This window comes from Prunus mume, linkage group LG7 (assembly GCF_029339155.1).
Source record: "Prunus mume cultivar Tortuosa linkage group LG7, ASM2933915v1, whole genome shotgun sequence".
NCBI lineage: Eukaryota > Viridiplantae > Streptophyta > Magnoliopsida > Rosales > Rosaceae > Prunus > Prunus mume.
The window spans coordinates 40,472-60,283 of record NC_142704.1 but is presented as its reverse complement, the minus strand read 5'-3'; the positions used below and the strand labels follow the sequence as shown (position 1 = coordinate 60,283).

The 19,812-nt window shown below is 39.0% G+C and overlaps 3 protein-coding genes across 3 annotated transcripts; 2 read left to right on the top strand and 1 right to left on the bottom strand.

The window, feature by feature from the left end:
* Positions 1 to 6,551: 6,551 nt before the first annotated feature.
* On the top strand, positions 6,552 to 12,860 carry LOC103337351 (uncharacterized). The gene is made up of 9 exons (XM_008240509.3): positions 6,552 to 6,686; positions 8,910 to 9,004; positions 9,651 to 9,880; positions 9,962 to 10,213; positions 10,319 to 10,392; positions 10,476 to 10,806; positions 11,491 to 11,547; positions 12,175 to 12,224; positions 12,318 to 12,860. The coding sequence occupies exons 2-9, from the start codon at positions 8,914 to 8,916 to the stop codon at positions 12,394 to 12,396; spliced, it is 1,164 nt and encodes a 387-aa protein (XP_008238731.1). The 5' UTR covers positions 6,552 to 6,686; positions 8,910 to 8,913; the 3' UTR covers positions 12,397 to 12,860.
* A 582-nt stretch (positions 12,861 to 13,442) lies between these two features.
* Positions 13,443 to 15,574, top strand: LOC103337350 (uncharacterized). The gene is made up of 3 exons (XM_008240508.2): positions 13,443 to 13,637; positions 14,074 to 14,189; positions 14,552 to 15,574. The coding sequence occupies exons 1-3, from the start codon at positions 13,524 to 13,526 to the stop codon at positions 15,033 to 15,035; spliced, it is 714 nt and encodes a 237-aa protein (XP_008238730.2). The 5' UTR covers positions 13,443 to 13,523; the 3' UTR covers positions 15,036 to 15,574.
* Positions 15,575 to 15,855: 281 nt separating this feature from the next.
* On the bottom strand, positions 15,856 to 18,227 carry LOC103337349 (subtilisin-like protease 4). Its single transcript, XM_089041245.1, has one exon. It carries the CDS (start codon positions 18,118 to 18,120, stop codon positions 15,856 to 15,858), a length of 2,265 nt encoding a protein of 754 aa, XP_088897371.1. The 5' UTR covers positions 18,121 to 18,227.
* Positions 18,228 to 19,812: the final 1,585 nt, after the last annotated feature.

Genomic DNA, 19,812 nt, shown 5'->3' with positions numbered 1-19,812 from the left:
CATACCGTATATTGGATTAAAGAACAATTCACAAACTTACTCAAAGAACATTCCCTTTAGCCTTAGCTAGAGTTCTAGCAACTCATTACAAAGGAAAACATAAACTAAATGGATAAAGAAATCTGTCGTAGGGGTGCCCTTGCCAAATAAGTTGATGGGTGATTTATAGTAGTCAATGAGGTGAGTGGGAAGTTAATACATTCATGGTGGGTGATGAAGGGTTTAATTGAGGGATTAATTGGATTAAACATGTGTTGATGGTGAAGAGTTAGTGGAAAAGAAATAACGGTGAGGTAAGTGGGCGTTAAATGGCTATGAATGACATAAAATAGGCTCTTTAGCTTCAACGGTTTTGTCTTCTCTTCTCCCTCTTTACTTCTCTTTATAATCACAATAATCCCACAATCAATTCTTCAATTAAATCTGCCAGCAATTCTCTTCACACCTAGCTTGAACTTGGACAAATGTATGTCTTCATCTTTTGGCTTTCCAACTTCCTACAGAAGATAAATTCACCTAATAAGTTCACCAAATTAATATAGAAAATTCATAAATCCAGTTGGTGAGAATAAAATGTAACAACAAGTGAAATTATATTCATTAAGCCAAAATTATATCATAAAGTCTCCAAAATTATATCATAAAGTCTCCAAAATAATAGTAAAAAGATGTAATTTGAGACTTTCATCACCCTCTCTGGTAGGTTCGTGCGGCACCAGTTCCTACAAGTTTTGAACCGCTGTAGGTAGTCGCAAGGCGATTCATCCGATGCCGCTCATCCTTGCCAGCTCGGCGACCGTTATCTCTCGGTTGGTCGATAAAAACGTTCATGGAATATTCTTTCCATGTCAAACCAATCCTTCACCGAATTCAGTGGAAGGTTTATGAACCATGAGAACTCCGCACGGCCGGAGAGTGAACGAATAAACGGAGCCTCAGGCGTCTAAATCGCCTCTCGCACTTGGGCCGTGAAGCGCCTATGTGTTCAATGGAGGAGGTCCGCCCATCCCGGAGAATAGAATGAATTCGGGCAATCGATAGTTCTAGGAAAAGGGTCCGATCAATTTCTGGTGGGTACGGTTTGGTATACCTTGGCGCCAGCGTCTCGAGCGAGCCGTCCTCGATCATTCGCGGACGTCTTGAACCGGAGTCCCCGAGGGGCCGCTTCTTCGGGCAGAACCGCCGCGGAACTTGTTGCCCCTCGCTTTGCGGCCTTATCGCTAGGCCACTTGAACGAGGTTAGGCCGCTGCGACCGAGCACGGCGGCACTAGATACTGCGTTGTAGGTTTGACCAAGTGCGCATGTGTTGTTGTTAGAATGGCCAAACCGCATCGAGGGTGGGACTGGCCGATCAAATAACAACGCCTATAATGGTGAAACGGTCGATTGCTCTGACCGCATCTTGCGTGATGAGGCATCGGTCGCGCTGCTTGGGCTTGGATGGTCTGGACGGCCACGGTGAATCGGGCCGAGTTGCCGGACGAATGCATGGGGCTGCTTTGCCTTAGTGATACTGCCAAAGTGTGGAGTGGGTCGTATGATGTTTCGTGGGCGGTCGGTCCGATTCACCCATGTTACCGGGATTGCCTCAGCTATTTGTCGGCGGTGAGAATGCCGCCGTAGCCCGACGCGGGTGCGGGCAGAGGTGTCGAGGTCTTTGCTGCCGTAGGGCTCAAACCTCTCGTGCTCTTGGCTTCTCGTCCGGCTCGGGAGGCATCACGGATGACGTCACCGACATCTTCTCTGAAAGATTGTCCGTAGCTCGAGGAGAATCTGTCCATTACGACCATAAAGGATGTCTCTATCCTGTAGGCCTGCTTAGCCATCAGATCCTCCACTACTACTTGCTCTCCCATGGACTCGGCCGCACGATCCGTCATTGTTGGAATCTGGCCGAGATTCTAACCGCGTGTTCGGTTTTGGCGATAGTGATTGGTGAGGTAGAGTCAGGAGCCTCGGAAGTCATTTCGACTGTTTTATGTTTGAGCTTTGCTGTGCCCTAGTTTCCACCATAAGTTTTTAACAAAGTCCCATCAAGCGTGCAAAAGTGTTTGCTGTGCAAATCTCACGGCTGGTGCTCGGGCTAAGGGATGTGCGTTAACACGTGACGCGTCCTTCTTTGGATGCGTATGGTTATGCGGCGTGCAAGACGGCCATCTCGTGTCGAGATGGTGATAAGGTTCGGTCGAAGATGGTTTAAATGATGCGCTGTTTCGTGTTCGACTCCGATCAAACAATTGTGGCGAGAGAGGAATTGATCTTGGCCGTCGGTTCACGGCCTGAGCTACAAGGCCGTTTAATGGTGTTGGTGGCGGGTTTTAGGCGGTGCTCCAGCGTTCTTTGAGAGAGCGACGGTCGTATGATATATGGGATGAATGAGATGACAACAGAGATGGTGCTCCGGCGCCTTCAAAATCAAGGGTCGTATGATATATTGATGAATGGATTTTCCTTACAATCTACCACTACTCCTAGGAAAGCAAATAAAGGTATTGAAAGTGCATTACAGGAAAATATAATTTGCTCTGTGGGAGGCTTTTGGTTTGGTGTTTGAACCCTTTGAATGTAGTCTTGAGTTTAGTATTTATAGGGGGAGTCCTGGAGGGACAATCGAGGCTAAAAAGATATGTGTGGTGGAGCCTGATCAGGGTAAGTAGGTAGTCAAATCAGCATTTGGGATCGTGAAGCATGGTGGTGTGACTCCCATGGATCCGGGTAAATCTCGGCCACCGCCCTGATCGTGGGTTCCGCCCCGCCGTGGTAATGCATTTAATGCCCTGGTCTGGTGGTTGGTGATCTGACCTCAAGTTGTAAGCATACTTGTGAGAGTGCTTGTGCCTAACCACTCTGATCTCTATTACCAAATCTTGACTTCAGTCACACCCCTTCTTCCCTCGTGCATTAGATGCTTCTTGCGACTAGTGGGCTTGCTACGATAGTCAAAGGCATTACTTCATTAAATGGGGCGTGAGACCCGAGGCCACGTGGCGATTTGATCTGCAGTTTCGACCATGTCTTTTATCGCTCGGCTTTGGCTCATAATACCGCGGTCGCGAGGCCGAGATGATTCTGCCTTCTCAGCTTTTCTCTTGTTTTCAAGAGGGCGAAATGCCTAATGAATCGTGACCGTTTTGGTTCATGAGTAAGTGCTAGGGCCGAAAGGAGGTCCCTTCGGTCAGTTTATGACCGTGATTTATTAGGCACAAACAGCAATACACCAAGCACTCCATTTACAAAACGAACTTTGTATGACCTTGAATTGTCCAATTTTTTCGTCCAATCAAGATTAGATTCAGCCCAAAACTTGGAAAACATTATAATATGGTGCGAGGAGTCATTTAGTGAGTTTTGAGTGAAATCCAATCGCCAACCACTCCATTTATGGAACGAACTTCGTATGAACTTGAATTATCCAATTTCTTGGTCCAATCGATATTGGATTGAGCCCAAAACTTGTGTAACATTATATTGCGGCAGGAGGAGTCATTCGTTGAGTTTTAAGGGAAATCCAATCGCCAAAACTATGCAATACATCAACCACTCCATTTACAGAACGAACGTCGTACGAACTTGAAGTGCTTAATTTCCTTGGCCAATCGATATCAAATTGAGCCCAAAACTTGGTCAACATCATAATATGGTGGGAGGAGTTATTTTGTGAGTTTGAGTGAAATCCAATCACTAAAACTATGCAATAAACCAAGCTCTCTATTTACAAAACGAACTTCGTATGAACTTGAATTGTTCAATTTTTTCGTCCAATCGAGATCAGATTGAGGCCAAAACTTGGAAAACATTATAATATGGTGGGAGGAGTCATTTAGTGAGTTTTGAGTGAAATCTGATCGCCAAAACTATGCAATACACCAACCACTCCATTTATGGAATGAACTTCGTACGAACTTGAATTATCCAATTTCTTGGTCCAATCGTTATCAGATTGAGCCGAAAAGTTGAGTAACATTATATTACGGCAGGAGGAGTCATTCGGGGAGTTTTGAGTGAAATCCAATCACCAAAACTATGCAATACACCAACCACTCCATTTACGTAACGAACTTCGTACGAACTTGAATTGTCCAATTTCTTGGTTGAATCGATATCAGATTGAACCCAAAACTTAGTCAACATCATAATATGGTGGGAGGACTGATTTGGTGAGCTTTGAGTGAAATCCAATCACTAAAATTATGCAATATACCAACCACTCCATTTACAGAACGAACTTCGTACGAACTTGAATTGTCTAATTTCTTGGTTCAATCGATATCGAATTAAGCCCAAGCTTGGGTAACATTATATTACGGCAAGAGGAGTCATTCGGTGAGTTTTGAGTGAAATCTAATCGCTAAAACTATGCAATATACCAACCACTCCATTTACGTAACGAACTTCGTACGAACTTGAAGTGTTCAATTTCCTTAGCCAATCAATATCGGATTGAGCCCAAAACTTGGTCAACATCATAGTATGGTGGGAGGAGTTATTTGGTGAGTTTTGAGTGAAATCTAATCGCTAAAACTATGCAATACACCAACCACTGCATTTACGAAACGCACTTCGTACAAACTTGAATTATCCAATTTTTTCATCCAATCGGGATTAGATTGACCCCAAAACTTGGAAAACGTTATAATATGGTGGGAGGAGTCATTCGGTGAGTTTTAAGTGAAATCCAATTACCAAAACGATGCAATACACCAACTAATACATTTACTACACTAACTTCGTACGAACTTGAATTGTCAAATTTCTTTGGCCAATATATATCGTTGATCCCAAAACATGGACAACATCATAATATGGTGGGAGGACTGAATTTGTGTGTTTTGAGTGCAATCCAATTGCTAAAACTATACAATATGCGAACCACCCCATTTACGGAACAAACTTTGTACGAACTTGAAGTGCCCAATTTCATAGGCCAATCAATATCGGATTGAGCCCAAAAGTTGGGCAACATTATAATGTGGTGGGAGGAGTTGTTCAGTGTGATTTGAGTGAAATCCAATCGCCAAAACAATGCAATACACCAACCACTCAATTTATGGAAAGAATTTCGTACGAACTTGAATTGTCCAATATCTTCGTTCAATCTAGATCGGATTGAGCCCAAAAATTGGCTAACATTATAATACAGTGGGAGGAGTGATTTGGTGAGTTTTGAGTGAAATCCAATCACTAAAACTTTGCGATACAACAACCACTCTATTTACGGAACGAACTTCGTACAAACTTGAATTGTCCAATTTCTTTGTGCAATCTAGATCGGATTGAGCCCAAAACTTGGGCAACATTATAATATGGTGGGAGGAGTCATTCGGAGAGTGTTGAGTGAAATTCAATTGCCAAAACAATGCAATACACCAACTAATACATTTACGAAATAAACTTCGTACGAACTTGAATTGTCCAATTTCTTCCTCCAATCTAGATCGGATTGAGCCCAAAACTTGGGCAACATTATAATATGGTGGGAGGAGTCATTCGGTGAGTTTTGAGTGAAATCCAATTGCTGAAACTATGTAATACACCAACCACTCATTTACGGAACGATCTTCGTACGAACTTGAAGTGTCCAATTTCATTGGCCAATCGATATTGGATTAAGCAGAAAACTTGGTCAACATCATAATATGGAGGGAGGAGTTATTTGGTGAGTTTTAAGTGAAATCCAATCCCAAAAACTATGCAGTGTCCAATTTCACTTACCTCTTTTTGCTTGTTTTTGCGAAGTCAGTTTTTAAAACCAAAACCTTTCTCTCTCTCGTCCCACCTACGCAGCCTCTTTTTCTCTCTCCTCTATTCAGAAAACAGTCAAGGCCTCCTTGGCTTGCGGCGATGATTCCGCCACGTCTGGCAGTCTCCACCATGAAATTGGTTACATTCTCTTCGTCTTTCACTCCTTTACACATCTATACCAATTTCCAGCCCCAAATATAAGAAAAATTAAGCCAAAATTCAAGCCAAACTCAGCCCAAATTTGGGCAGCTTCAAAACAGTGATTTTGTGGTCTTTTCCGGCCAATTCTGGGCGCCACAGCTCATGTAATTACATCCAAAATACTCTCTTATCTTCCCTTGGTGTTATCCCTTGAAAATTCAAAGTGAATCCATTCCAATTTCTTTGATTTTGAAACTAAAATTTTCTAGGTTTTTAAGAGATAGAAAACTTCGTTCGAGAGCTTTAAAGGTGGAATTGATCGTTGATTTAAGATATAAAGTTACTTCTCTTGATGTGCTTAATCCGTAGGTAAGATCATTGGGCGAATGTTTGGAGTTTTTTGATCGTCAGAAAATTACTCAATACATCTGCCGGCTGTGGCGGCCCGTCAGCGAGGTGTCAAGGTTGGGTTTTTGCCCATCAAGGCCCCAAATGGCAAAAGGACAAAAAGAAAAGAAAATTTGTAAATGAAAATATCCATTTGACTTCTACCAAAAATCTTAAATGAGGACACGTGGCGGAAGTGACCCATTTCATCTGCGGTCTCCCTCACCGACCTGTAATGCTAGCACAAGTGAGTTCAGGAGCCGTAAGCTGTTGCTTTACAACTACCAAGTACTTTTCGAAAACTAGGGCTTTGGAGGAAGATTACACAGACAACGTTACACACTACACAACACATACTCCTCGTACTCTTTCACTTCGTCTCTCTTCAACTTCTTTGTCTTCTCTCTCTAAAAAGGTAAGAATGTTTCTGTTTCTGTTCTTCTTAACGTGTTGTTCTGCTTAAATGGGTTTTGATGTTAGCTTGTGCTTTTTTTGTGTGTGTTTTGCATTGGAGGGAAATTCAATTCTTTGAGGTGTTGAATTGGGTTGGGACAATTTTGTGTGAGTTTATGACTAAATGGGTGAATCTTGTTTTGTATGCTCTCATTGATTGTTGAGAGCAAATGTGGTGAAGTAAAATGAAGAAATGATTATTCCAATCTTTATGCAAATTTTGTGTAAGAGGTCAAGAAAAGTTGTAATGGAAGTCAATATTTGTTTATTTATTTATTTTATAAAAAAAATTCCCTTAGTTATATCTGCAATGATTGAGGTTGAGTTATGAATCATAGAGAGTGCTTTGATGGCTTCTTGGCTTCTTGGATTCAGGCTCTTAATAAAACGTTGTTGTCCTAGAGGTGGACTCTCTGCTTTATACTTTCAAATGAGTAGGAACTTGGTTTTAGTTCAATAGCCACTTTTCAGTATTAGATGTTAATGATACATAAACTATGGGATTTGCTAAAATTGATGAGCTAGAGTGGTGTTTAAGAGAGGTTTTGTATAGTAGCAATGCTGGAAAGTTATCGCTATACACTGATTATATTTTGAGTTGGATAGTGACTTTGGTTGAAACTTCTCTAATTGAAAATTTGACATGCTATTTTTGTGAGAACTACCCTCTTTGTAATTTTTGAAATTGTGATCTACATGCAAAGAAATTTGTTACACTGTACACAGCGTGCCAATAACTTTTATTTAGTATGAAGTTGTGGGGCTTGCTTCTTATAAGATAGTCGAATCCTCAGTTATTATAAATACCCCTTATTAGTAATTCATTATGGAGAGTTTAGATTTGTGATATTGAGTAAAGCTTATTTTCCAGAGATTGGGGACTTCTTGGTGTGAAGCCAAGACATCGTTTTCCATCTACTTTCCGTTTTATCATTGTGTTCGCTTCGGCTAAATTACCTAAATACTCAATTCGTCCATATCCTACGTCATCGAGGATTAGGAAATGCTTTTTAGCAGGTTCTTAGAACTTACTTAAACTTCGGACAGCTAGTTTTTATCTTTCTTTTTTTTAAATTATGAGAAATAATAAGGGAGTTTCACTAAAACACCCAAAATGGGGGTTGAAATTATAAAAAAACCCAAGCACTATTTAAACATATAAACACACCCAAAACCCATCATTACACACACTCAAAACCCATTTATAAATACACCCAAAAAGTTGACTTTGGGGTTGATTTTGGGTGTGTTTCTATGTTTAAATAGTGCTTGGGTTTTTTTATAAATACATGTCTAGGATTGGGTTTATTTATAAATTTGTAAAATAATAAACAGATAGGTAAGCATACCCCATCTAGTTAACGAGTCATAACCTTAATTTTGGGCACTGTAAAAAGCTTATGCTTGAGTTTTCACCTTTGTGATATCAGTGCTGCAACTTGCAAGTGCTAATAAAGTTTTTATTTATATATTTATATGGGTTGTTAGTCTCAACTCTTCACTATTTATGTATGGTAAAGACAACAACAGACTGCTTGTTTCTTTTCATATTGAATCCCCATCTACCATATTTCTTCGTCTGTAATGCTATGCAGATTTTGTACTCTTTAGTCATTCTTGCGTATTCAGCTTGAATGGGGATTATACTTTTTGAATTAGACTCTGTTTGTTTTGATGCGAATTAATTCAGCAGAAAAATTTTCGTATTGAAAACCTTTATGATGCCTGTTTAAGTGGAAAAGACTTTCCACTTGGCAAATATTTTTTGGGATACATGAGCTTTTCTGTAGTTCTTGTCATGTAATGTTTTATTTTTTAATTGGAAGTCTGGATATGTTTTCCGAGGAAAAATAAAGGATAACTTTTTTTTTTTGGGTGAACAGAAAGGATAACTTTACCTAACCTTATGTTGAGTTAAAGCCTTGACCAAAACACAATAATGAAGAAAAATAATCTTGATGGAATTTAGGTAGAATTCAGGGGATTCCCCTAAAAATGATAGTTTCTGTTTAAACAGATGGACATAGTTCATTTGGCTTCCTTTATAAAGATATTTTTGAATTTTTTTGACCATATTTTCTTTTTTGTTTTTGTTTTATTGGTTTCTCCTACCTTACCATAGTTCTGCATAGTCTCCAGTTTATGCTTACATTTCACCTGCATTTATGACGTTGTACGTTGATAGGGATATGTCTTGTGATACTGCAAAAGAGAATGCATCTGTAGTTGACTCATCTGTTACTGAATGGAAACAAGACATGGGAAACTCAGATGATCCAGGTAACAATAATGGAAGTTCTTTCTTTTTATAATTTCATGCCACTTTTGATTTTGATATACTTTTATTAGTTTGACATAGATTAGCTGTTTCACAAGCAAATATACATTATTGATGTGTTGAATGCAACAGTTTTAAACTTTTCAGCTACTACTGATGTTTAAGATCTCTGTTGTGGAAGTGTTCCTTTATAAGTTCTTTGGTGAATGTACAAAGTATGATGTTGTGCATCTACACTGTTTTACATTTTTCATTGTGTAATACATTCTCGGATCATCATATAGCTTGTATTGTTATGTGCATTCGACAAATTTCCAGTTTATGTGGGCTTGGAGTTGGAAGGTGCAGTTGATGATTTTTCATGCTGTACTTGGTTTTCAAAGATGTACTGATATCTTTCATTTATATATTTTTGACAATACATATATTTCTAGGAGATTAATTTCAGTGTTTTTAACTAATATAAAAATGCTTTTGCCTTTACTTCTTCTACAAGGTAATATCATTTGAAGCAATTAGATAGATAGATATTGGCTGCTTGATTTAATCATCTTCAGTTCATGTATGCATCATGCAAAACTTTGTAATACATTTTCTAATTTTCATCTCAAGCTGTGATCTGTGGATGATATGATATTTTCTTGTCAGATAGTTCAAGTCACAAAGTTAATGAGGAGGGTAATCCTTCTAAGTCAGAAGAAGGGGGGCATTGTCATGATCAGGGTGGAAAAACAACTGGAAGAAACAAGGGTACTTTGTATGATACAAGATATTTCATCATTAAGAGTTTGAATCATCAAAATATCCAACTATCAATTGAGAAAGGAATTTGGGCTACTCAAGTCATGAATGAACCAATTTTGGAAGAGGCCTTTCATGTAAGATCGTCTATGTTTTAGTATCATGCTTTTCTTTTCCAATCTAGATACTTTATAGGGAAGCATATGGTTGTGTTGCAGAATTCTGGTAAAGTAATTTTAATATTCAGTGTCAACATGAGTGGTTCCTTCCAAGGGTATGCCCAAATGATGTCTTCTGTTGGATGGAGGCGAGACAATGTATGGAGTCAAGGAAGTAGTAGAAGTAATCCATGGGGGCGCAGTTTTAAGGTCAAATGGCTGCGGTTAAATGATCTGCCTTTCCAAAAGACTCTTCATCTCAAGAATCCATTGAACGAATACAAACCTGTTAAAATTAGCAGAGACTGCCAGGTTTTTAGTTATTATATTAAGTGTCTTCTGATTCTTTTTGTTGTTTTTTTATTCTTCTTGGAAGAGTGTTTTAAAATATGACTTGGAAGTTCTGTATTCTTTCAGGAGTTATCTCCAGATGTTGGAGAAGCGCTTTGTGAGCTTCTTGATGGGACAAATGATGTGAATGGACTGAATAGGTAATAATTTCACGCTTCAAGATGAATTTACTTATTTCTAAGCCAGTTCATGAGCCTTTTGTTATGACTTTATTTTGGAACAGTACTGCTATGGATGATTTTCCATCAAAAAGGCCTTGTATAGAGCCTCCATGTTCATTAGGTGAGGAAGAGTATAATGTAGGCCCCATGCATCTCTCATGGTCCCAGGCACCCATGCACTATCCCTCCTTGCTTTACCAACATCAGGCTGAAGCAAATTTGCCTGTCAACTCTGTTGCATCAAAAGTTACAAGGGCCAAACATTCTCGCATTAATGGACACCATTCTAATATACGAGTGGACAGGGATTTGTCATCTCGGTTTGATGTTTGGGGTTTGTCTGCAGAAAGCCGTCTAGCAAGTGTTCTTACTGAGGATGATTTTCTGGAAATGGTATTATGTTTCTATCTTTGTATCTTTATTTCTGGACTACTCTTCTTTTTTCCCCATATCTTCACTTTAGGCCTGTAGTACTGTTTAAAATCGCCCTTGCAAATTAGTGAACTTAGAGACATGAAAGGCAAATGGTGATATCCCGTTGAAAATAATTTGAAGCTGAACTTAGGACTTGCTCGTTGTAGTATGTTAAGAAGGTACGGGCTTTAAATCATTGAGACCAAAAAAAGAAAAAAATTTAAGGAAAATGTTTATTTTGATTTACTCTTGTTGAAATTGTTGAAGTTCCCAGCCATGTTTTCTAGTCTCTCTCCCTCCCTCTCTCTCTTCCAAAGTCTCTTTTCTAAAGTTGTGTATACATTATTGGGAATTGGGCCTGGGGGTTAATGAAGCTGAACTAGCTCACTGTAGCTTAACTAGAGTATTCTAGTTTTGCTCGCTTTATTCATAAGACTTCCATTCTGAATGCTCTGACAAGGAAAGTTCACATTTTTCATTTTTTTAAAATCTTTATTTGTAATGTTATATTTTCATTCTACTTTTGATATTTAATCTTATTTGTCATGTTAAATCTCCATCTTAATTTTGATAATTTAAATCGTAAATCTGTTCTGTTGAGAACAATCTTGTCATATGTTATTGGAATGTTGTCTCTGATAATTGTACTTCTTGTTATTGCAGTCTTATGAAGAATACCTGGAGGCCCAAAGTAGAAGTAGCAAGGAATTATCTCTGCCTGTCAGTATGCTATCTAAGATTATCTAGTTGACTTTACTATGTGGTTTATATCCAAATATGTGACAGTATGATAACTTTAAAGCCTTGTCTTCTTTATGATCAATTGATGCGTCCCTTGCTCATAATTTCTGGTTTTTGAAAAGCAGTCTCATAGCCAGACTTGTATTTTTATTTTCCCTTTTTTGTTTTGTTTTCAAGTTTATATATTTAAGTGCATATTTCCTCAGTGGATTTAATATTCTTTATACATTTAATAAAACCTGGAAATAACTGGATGCCTATCAGTTGGACATTCTGGCTGATGATCATAAAATTCATCATAGGAATTAACCTCACTTGTAGAGGGACTTACACCATTCAGTGAGAGCCTCGAATGCTCTTATGTTATCAAGATTGTCAGGATCTTTGATTGCATCCTTCATTGGAATGTCTCTTGCTTTATTCTATGTAGAAATGCTCTTGCTGAAAATATTAGTGTTGGGATAGATTATTCATGTGCTTGTAGAACATTCCCCTTTGCTCTAGAATTTGACTTCAGTGCCCTGTCCTTTTATCTGATTGGACTGCACATTGTCTCTGTAAGTGGATAGAAATGCAAATGCTTCTAAAGTAACCCCTATTTGACAGGGTTCGAGACCACATGTGTCATCAAGAAGTAAAATGCAGGAAGATGATTTGTAAGTACAATTTTATTGCTTAAATGATGAACCGAAAGTTGAGTATTAGCTTGGTGTGTAGCTTGCTGATTGGCTTCATGAATCATTCTGCAGAAGCTCAAGCTATGGAATTGACCGCAGCTGCTCAAGGAAAAGGGCTCACCATTCATCCCATAAGAAATCACAATGCTAACGCAGCTGTGACTTCCCTTGGTCGTTTTTGGATAATAGCTTTGTCATCTGATGGAGTTTTGCGTTTCCTTCAGGCAATCATTCAGTGAAGTCATTTCTTTATCTGTAAACCGTTGTGTCCTGTTCTTGTACACACGTCTGTTGTTTAATGTTCCATAATGTGACTGGTGTTGGGGCTGGTTACTAAATTGTACAGTCATTGAATTGGCAACATGGCCCCTACCCTTCCTCCTCCATGTTGACCTAGATTAGATAAATGAATGCTATGAATTCAGTGGTGCATTTTTATATGGTCACTGACTCAGAAGCGTAGTTTGTTTGGATGTAAAATTGTTGACGTGCTCAGATGCTGGTGCATGAATGATTGACATGGATGTAAATGAAGTTAGAGCCTAGATGCGTGTATGTGGAACTAATTCACAGAAGCTTGATGATCAGTGTTTACTGAGATTTATTTTTCAGACAGGGATCAGTGTTTTCTAATTATGTAATTGTCGTGTAACTCCACACCTTGGCGATAATGTAAGGAGCTGCTGTCTTGGAGATGGAGAAGCAGGAGGTATCGCTTCTATGCAAAAATGTTTAGTTTAGGCAACATGCGACTGGCTTTGAGAACTAGGGATGCTTGGGTATGTTGTAAGCTTTTGATTTTGTTGTCTGGTCCATACAAAGTAGAATCCAATTCAGGCATGCATGGAAACCAAAGGTTCCAGTACTGATCATAATCAGCATTTGTTACAAGGCAAAACATGCGAAGCTTGTCCTTAAAAAAAAAAAAACCAAACCATTAAAATTTATCTTCATAAAAGTAGAATTATGAAGGGATATTGCTTGCCTCCTTCATTGGAATTACGGTTTATCGCATGTACAAAAATAATTCGTCAAAAACAAAAAAATGAAAAATTTCTTCACACATGTCAAATGCCATTGGTAGGAATGTAGCGTTCCTTGGGGGGGAAGGTGAATTCTCCATATTTCCTACATTTTATTAGGGACACTAATTTCCCAAGGAAAAAACGTATTCAGTCATAGAAAAAGAAAAATAAATAGCGAATATAAAAAGTTATTATGGCTGTGGCGGTAAATAAGTGAAGGGGTCTAGAGCAGAAAACGCAAAGCGAAAATCCGATGGAGTGCTCGTACGTTCCCCAGGTTAGCAAAGAGGAGGTGATAGCGAAGCTAAAGGACGACGGAGACTTCGACAGACTCCGCCGCAAGATCATTCAAAAGCTCAAGCACAACGTACGCACCATCTCTCTCTCTCTCTCTCTCCCCTTATTTGATTCTTTTCTCTTTCCTAGGGTAACGAAATTCGCTTGCTTCTCCATTTGTTTCTGTTACTTTGAAGAAATAAAAAATTAACCAGTGCTTAAATGCTAAAGCTTAGGGTGTTGGTGAGAATGCTGGAATTATATTCAATTTTGTCACACTATGAAAATCAAGTCTTTTCTACTGATTCATGAAGTATTAAGGGAACATTGTTTTTTAGCCAAACAATGTGAATGGGTTTCTCTTTTTTTATGTAATTTAATTTTAAATTTGGCCACAATTTGGACTTTAGGATTGGATTGGGGTACATTGAAAGCATGCATGAATGAATGTTTGGCAATTTTTTCCTTTTATGTTCCTGAGCCAAATTTGTGAGTGGATGTTCTGAAACAAATGCAATTGATTGCAGGATGAATTGCGTGAAAATATTATTACAATTGTGAAGCAATCGGCAGCGCTTAATCGTGAAGGTGCCGAGAATATGAAACCCAGACAACTTTCTGATGACATTTATCAGGAGGTTGGGTAAGTAACCACTTTCTCTCAATGACTTTAATGTGACTGATGACTGTATACGTTTATGTGGTGGTGGTTCTGTATCTCTTTGATGAAATACTAGAATATGGTTTTTTTGGGTCTAAATACTAGAAGATGGTTTACTAATTTTAAATGGAAGAAATTTTGTTCTGACTTGATAAGTCTCTGGTATCACTCTTCACAGTTTAATGATCGTAACATGGTAATTTTGTCTTCCTAGACTTCATGCTATAGTCACAAACTTTTATTTGATTTCTCTTCGATTTGGTTGTTGTCATAGGATACAAAGGTAAAATCATGTGAGATCCAATATTGACAATTTTTTCTTTTGGTGTGCTTCCAATTGCTAGGGACCAAGTAATGAGCCACATATCTGATGGTTTGTGGGGTATAATCAGATCAAGTGATGGCATGAAAAGTGAAATCACAGAAACTGTTGAATCTGTCTACAATAAATTAACTAACCCGAAAGGGAAAGCTGAGAGTGAAGCTTCCACACGTGATGTTCCAGTTCGCAAGGAAGCTGACAATAACTGTTTAGTTGTTGCTGCAGCCAAAGAAATTGATTATACGTTGTCTGGCAATGAACCAAAAGCACCACCGGGATTTTCTTTATCTCATAATCATCTGATAAACAATAATGATGAGTTACAGCTACCACTGCGTCATGTAAAAGGAGCCATGGAAGAACAAAAGGAAAGTTCACACCAGTTACAGGATAAGCTGAATGCCGATGATAACAGACTTGTGCCTGGATTTTGTACAGACATGGAGCACAAGCAGGCATGTGATGCTGGTGATGAGGATCCTGATGTGCCTCCTGGTTTTGGTTGATGAGTTTTCACGGTTATTACATAGCCATAAAATTTCAGAGACAATGCATTCAAGTATGCTTCTATGGTAACTACCTGAGGAAGCTTGCATTGAGTTCTTGCGGGGGGAAAGTTTCTATGCAATTTCCTTGAATAGAATGTGAGATGATTCATACTATTGACATTTTGTTGCATGAGGGCATCTGGCTCCTGGCTATGCAGTGTATTTAAAATGACTAGCTTCCTTACACCTGATGCCCTGATGTGTGAGCAAAACATGAAATCTGTATGTAGGTTTGGCAGGTCATGTGCAAAGAAGCTTGACAGCATTTGCAACATTTATCATTCTTGAGCAAGGTTTCTTTTCTCCACGTCTAATTCTTTACTGAAAGTGTGCAACATCTGGGTGAGAAAATTATAGGGTCATCCCAGTGTAAGTTAAGTAATTAGATTTCTATCAGTAGTTTTCATTACTGAATTAAAAATAAAACTTGAGTTAGATGTGAGAAAGTGCATTGGATTATGGTATTTCTATATTTGTGACATTGTTTTCTTTCTAAACGCCGCGTATTATATTTAATTTTTATTTAATTTAATTTTAATTATTCTTTCAACGGGAAGCAGCAGACCCAAGATTTCTCTATCTCTGGTAACTTGGGGTGTCAAATGGTTTCTTTTTGCCCTTTGCTTAAATTCTCCGAGTGGTCTTTAAATAGTTGTCATGTTATTGAAAAAACATAAGGAAATGAGTAGGTACAAATATGTTTGATCACATACAGCACCATGAACTTTGATGAAACTACAAGTCACCACGTGCCCACTATATGATATGCATCCATTACTTACTGGAGTTTAACAGAAATTGGACTCCTAACGACGTGTTTAGCAGAAACCCATGTTAGAAATCCTTGAGTAAATTCACCAGCTTTGCCTCTTGAACCAATACGGCTGAATGTCACTGAATACGACAGCTTCTGGTTCACCTTTGAGAAGTAAAGTGTTTTGGGATTGATACTCACATAGACTTCTTCTGGTGCAGTAACCTTGACTGCATAAGATGAATATGCCTCACCAACGTTTGTCACAGTTCGTGTGAATGTCTGAGATGGTCCCAGTGTGACAGAAAATGAAGGGTAGTTCAGCTCTCCTTCAGATATGCTTGATACCTTTGAGCACTTTGTTGGTCTGTGCACAAGGATACTTACTTCATCGTCTTTGTAGCCCAAGCCACAAAGATAAGGGATATAATCATCAGGTTGAATATCATATACTAATCCTGGGTCATTTGCCTTTGATGGATTGACATGGCCTGCACCGGTGGCTAAGACATCTGCAGGCTGAAGTGTTTCATCGGGAATTGGTTTTCCTTCCAAATTTAGAAGATCAGCTGAAGTCATTATAGCAGATTTGATGGCAGCTGGTGACCAGTAAGGGTGAGAGCTCTTGAGCAAAGCTGCAATTCCACTGAGATGCGGGCATGACATTGAAGTTCCAGAAATTATGTTGAAATTGATTTTTGAATTTGTGGTGTTGTCCACAGGGAATGGCCATGCAGCAAGAATGCTTACGCCTGGTCCAATAATGTCTGGTTTCAGAATACCTGGACTTGCCAGGCTGGGGCCTCTTGAAGAGAAGGAAGCAACGGCGGGAGTAGATGAGTCTCCGATGACAGTTCCTTTGAATAAGATTGTCGCTGTTGGTGTTGCTGTTGAATTTATATACGCTTTGATCTTCAGTCCAGCTGCATGGCTCACATGTGTTGCAGGAAGAACATGAACATCAGCTGATGTACTGAAGCCATCGGTTTCTTCGTTCACAAGAATCATGGCAGCACCTCCAGCATTTTTCACTTCCTCTCCCTTGGCAATTCTTCCTATTCCCCCACCTCGTTCACACAAAACTACCTTACCTTTAACACTGAGACCTTTCAAGGATCCTTCAGCGCACAATGCAGAATCTGCTTTACCATTTGCTCCAGCATAAACAAGTGGCAACAATGTTGAAGGGAAATCTTTTGGCTGGAAGAGAGATTCGCCATCAAATTCTTCTCCATTTCCAAGCTTTGCAGTGGCTACAATACGTCTATCTATGGTGCTTGCTCCGACTGTTAGAATCCAGGGGGCTTCATTGGAAAGAGTGCCATTAAATGGGCCAGAATTTCCAGCTGCACAACTTACAAATATTCCCTTTTGGATTGCTGCAAATGAGCCTATTGCAGTACTGTCTTTGAAAAATGGAACTGAAGCTTCGCCAAGAGAGATTGAGATCACATCAACACCATCCTGAACAGCCGCTTCAAGTGCAGCTAGTATATCGGCCTCGGGACAGGGTTCTCCGAAGCACACTTTGTATATTGCCAGGTGAGCATAAGGTGCTATCCCAACTGCTGTACCTTTTGCATTTCCCAGCACATCAGCATTCTGCACAAATGCACCAGCAGCTGTGCTTGCTGTGTGGGTCCCATGTCCGTCTATATCGTTTGGTGCCTCGGGTTGATCTCCTTTCAATGCCTGAGCTGCAAGATTGAAAGCCCTTGCACCAATTAATTTGTTATTGCAGTCTGATGCATTAAAGTCACACCTCCCTTTCCATTTTGCAGGTGGAGGGGGAATTCCCGCACCACTAAATGAAGGATGGTTGGGCTCAATTCCACCATCCAGTACTCCAATGATCACTCCCTTCCCGAAATTGGATTCTTTCCATATACCTGTCTGTTGATGCAGCCCCAAGAAGTTGGGTGTGTGTGTAGTTTTCCGATGCAATACTCTCTCGGGATGTGCTGCCACAAAGCCATCCATCTCCGTCATTGCTCTCACTTCCTCCTGAGTGAGTCTAGCTGCAAAACCACTGATCACTTCTTGGTACGAGTAAAGCATGCGTGGCTGATCATCTGAGCTTGCTGTGGTAATGGCCGGCAGGAAAGATTCATGCCAGTTCTTCAGGTCTTCTGTTTGAGCAAAAACCCTGCCCTCTGGTTTCCTTACATGGACAATGTATGTTTGCAAATTGCTCCATTTAGTAGTGGTTGGAAAGAGGTCATTTTGCTGAGCAATTGCACAATAGAAGCTAAACAGGAAAATGAGAGTAAGAAAAGGGATCAAAGCCATGGCGAGCAAAACCCTTGTGAATGAGGTAGAAGGGGATAGTAGCTGATGCCTATGCTTCTATTATCTGTTGGGAAAGGATCATTTATAGGGTAAGGAATCAGAGAATTGGCCGGCATTTTCACAAAAGTGTCGAAATGTATCTGTTGGAGCTTTATGGTTCGGCTCCCAGTGAAGTTTATGCTATTGTAGCCTTATTATCGTCTTGTGTCCCATGGAGAATTTTATTTAGTGACTCTACTTCTCTTTAGGCGGCAACATGGATGCTGTGCAGGGTTTTGTCTGGTACTTTAGTTCGAGTTTAGTACTGTGTCCGACTGTCTTGCCAAGCTTGATTTGGTTTTACACTAGTACTGCATGTTTGACCAGTTCAAGGATGCGTCCATATTTCCTTCCAACCTTTTGTTTTGAACTGGACGGTTCTTAGCATATCTGTAGGTTATTCTCTTCTAGAAGGACCCAAGCCATTATATTTGTGTAATAATGGGTGTCACATTAATCAGCCATTTGTGTGATTTTTATTGTGTTTAGACTTCCATGTCCTTTACTGTTTGGTTATATTTTGGCACCAGCAACAATCTCATAGGCATTAGAGAAGGCATTGCGTTGTATTTGGAAGCCATATTTCTTGGTGAATTACTGGTTTCCCTCTTCTCATCTATTGTGAGAGTCGAGAACTTTTATATATTTTGTATGTGCTTAATTTCTCCTGTGGAAGTTGCTGTTGGAAATGTTTTCTTAAGGGCATTTTTTTTTTTGGGAGATTCACTATAATACCCAATATAGAAGCCCAAATTATAAATAAATAAATAAAACCATATATGAAATGGATTTTAGAAATACACCTAAAGCCCATTTATAACATAACAAAAAGGCTTTTAACTTCTTTTAAATTACAAAACTGTCATTGATTTCTTAAAACAAACCTAACTCAAAAACCTCATAAAAAAGCCCAAAACACTCAATGGGACATCAAAGTAATTTAATAATTAAAATTAAATTCAATAGCATCAGCTGTCATTTTTTGGGTGTTTTTTGGGTATGTTAATAGAAATTAAATGGTGTAAAGTTTATTTATAGTTTTAGTTCTAAGAAGGGGTATATTACTAAATATCTTTTTTTTAAATGTAAACTAATCACGTGACACTTTGCAATTATAGAGAACAACGCATGTTTAAAAAGGAATATATTAAGCATATATGGGTTAGGCCATTTGTTGAAAATAGCGTGCCCGGCGGCCCCGGTCCCTTAAACCTGAGCTTAATCCCCCTCTTAGTAGTTTAGTTTAGAATATCAATTTGTAAAATATATAGGGTATATAAAAATTAATTTGTAAAATATATAGTTTCTTTAATATGTGCTTCCAAAATTAGTTATATCTAACCAATATTCATTAGATATAAGTGATTGCTGTATTCCTCTTTAGTAAATTTAGGTCAAAGAATACATTTTCGGTTTGTTTATTACCTATCAAATGTGCTAGACATGAGTATATGCCCCTTTTAATATTATATGAAGGGCAATGCTGCTGCTCATATAAACAAATTTGAATTGTTATTTCTTTAGTTTTCCTTCTTACCCTCCTCATCCAGAGCTCCCAGTTTTTAGTATAGTCTTAGCTTGACCTCTGAAGATATGGTTTGAGGTTAAAGAGCAGTCTGATATGGAGAATGAGGCGGAGTGGTTTTATGATGC

Bases quoted from the DNA above. Each gene is read 5' to 3' on its own strand.
- LOC103337350 (XM_008240508.2), top strand. From the start codon at position 13,524: ATGGAGTGCTCGTACGTTCCCCAGGTTAGCAAAGAGGAGGTGATAGCG. The intron at 13,638-14,073 runs GTACGCACCATC...AATTGATTGCAG, and splicing joins TTCAAAAGCTCAAGCACAAC to GATGAATTGCGTGAAAATAT. The intron at 14,190-14,551 runs GTAAGTAACCAC...TCCAATTGCTAG, and splicing joins GACATTTATCAGGAGGTTGG to GGACCAAGTAATGAGCCACA.
- LOC103337351 (XM_008240509.3), top strand. From the start codon at position 8,914: ATGTCTTGTGATACTGCAAAAGAGAATGCATCTGTAGTTGACTCATCT. The intron at 10,807-11,490 runs GTATTATGTTTC...TTGTTATTGCAG, and splicing joins AGGATGATTTTCTGGAAATG to TCTTATGAAGAATACCTGGA. The intron at 11,548-12,174 runs GTCAGTATGCTA...CCTATTTGACAG, and splicing joins GCAAGGAATTATCTCTGCCT to GGTTCGAGACCACATGTGTC.
- LOC103337349 (XM_089041245.1), bottom strand. From the start codon at position 18,120: ATGGCTTTGATCCCTTTTCTTACTCTCATTTTCCTGTTTAGCTTCTAT.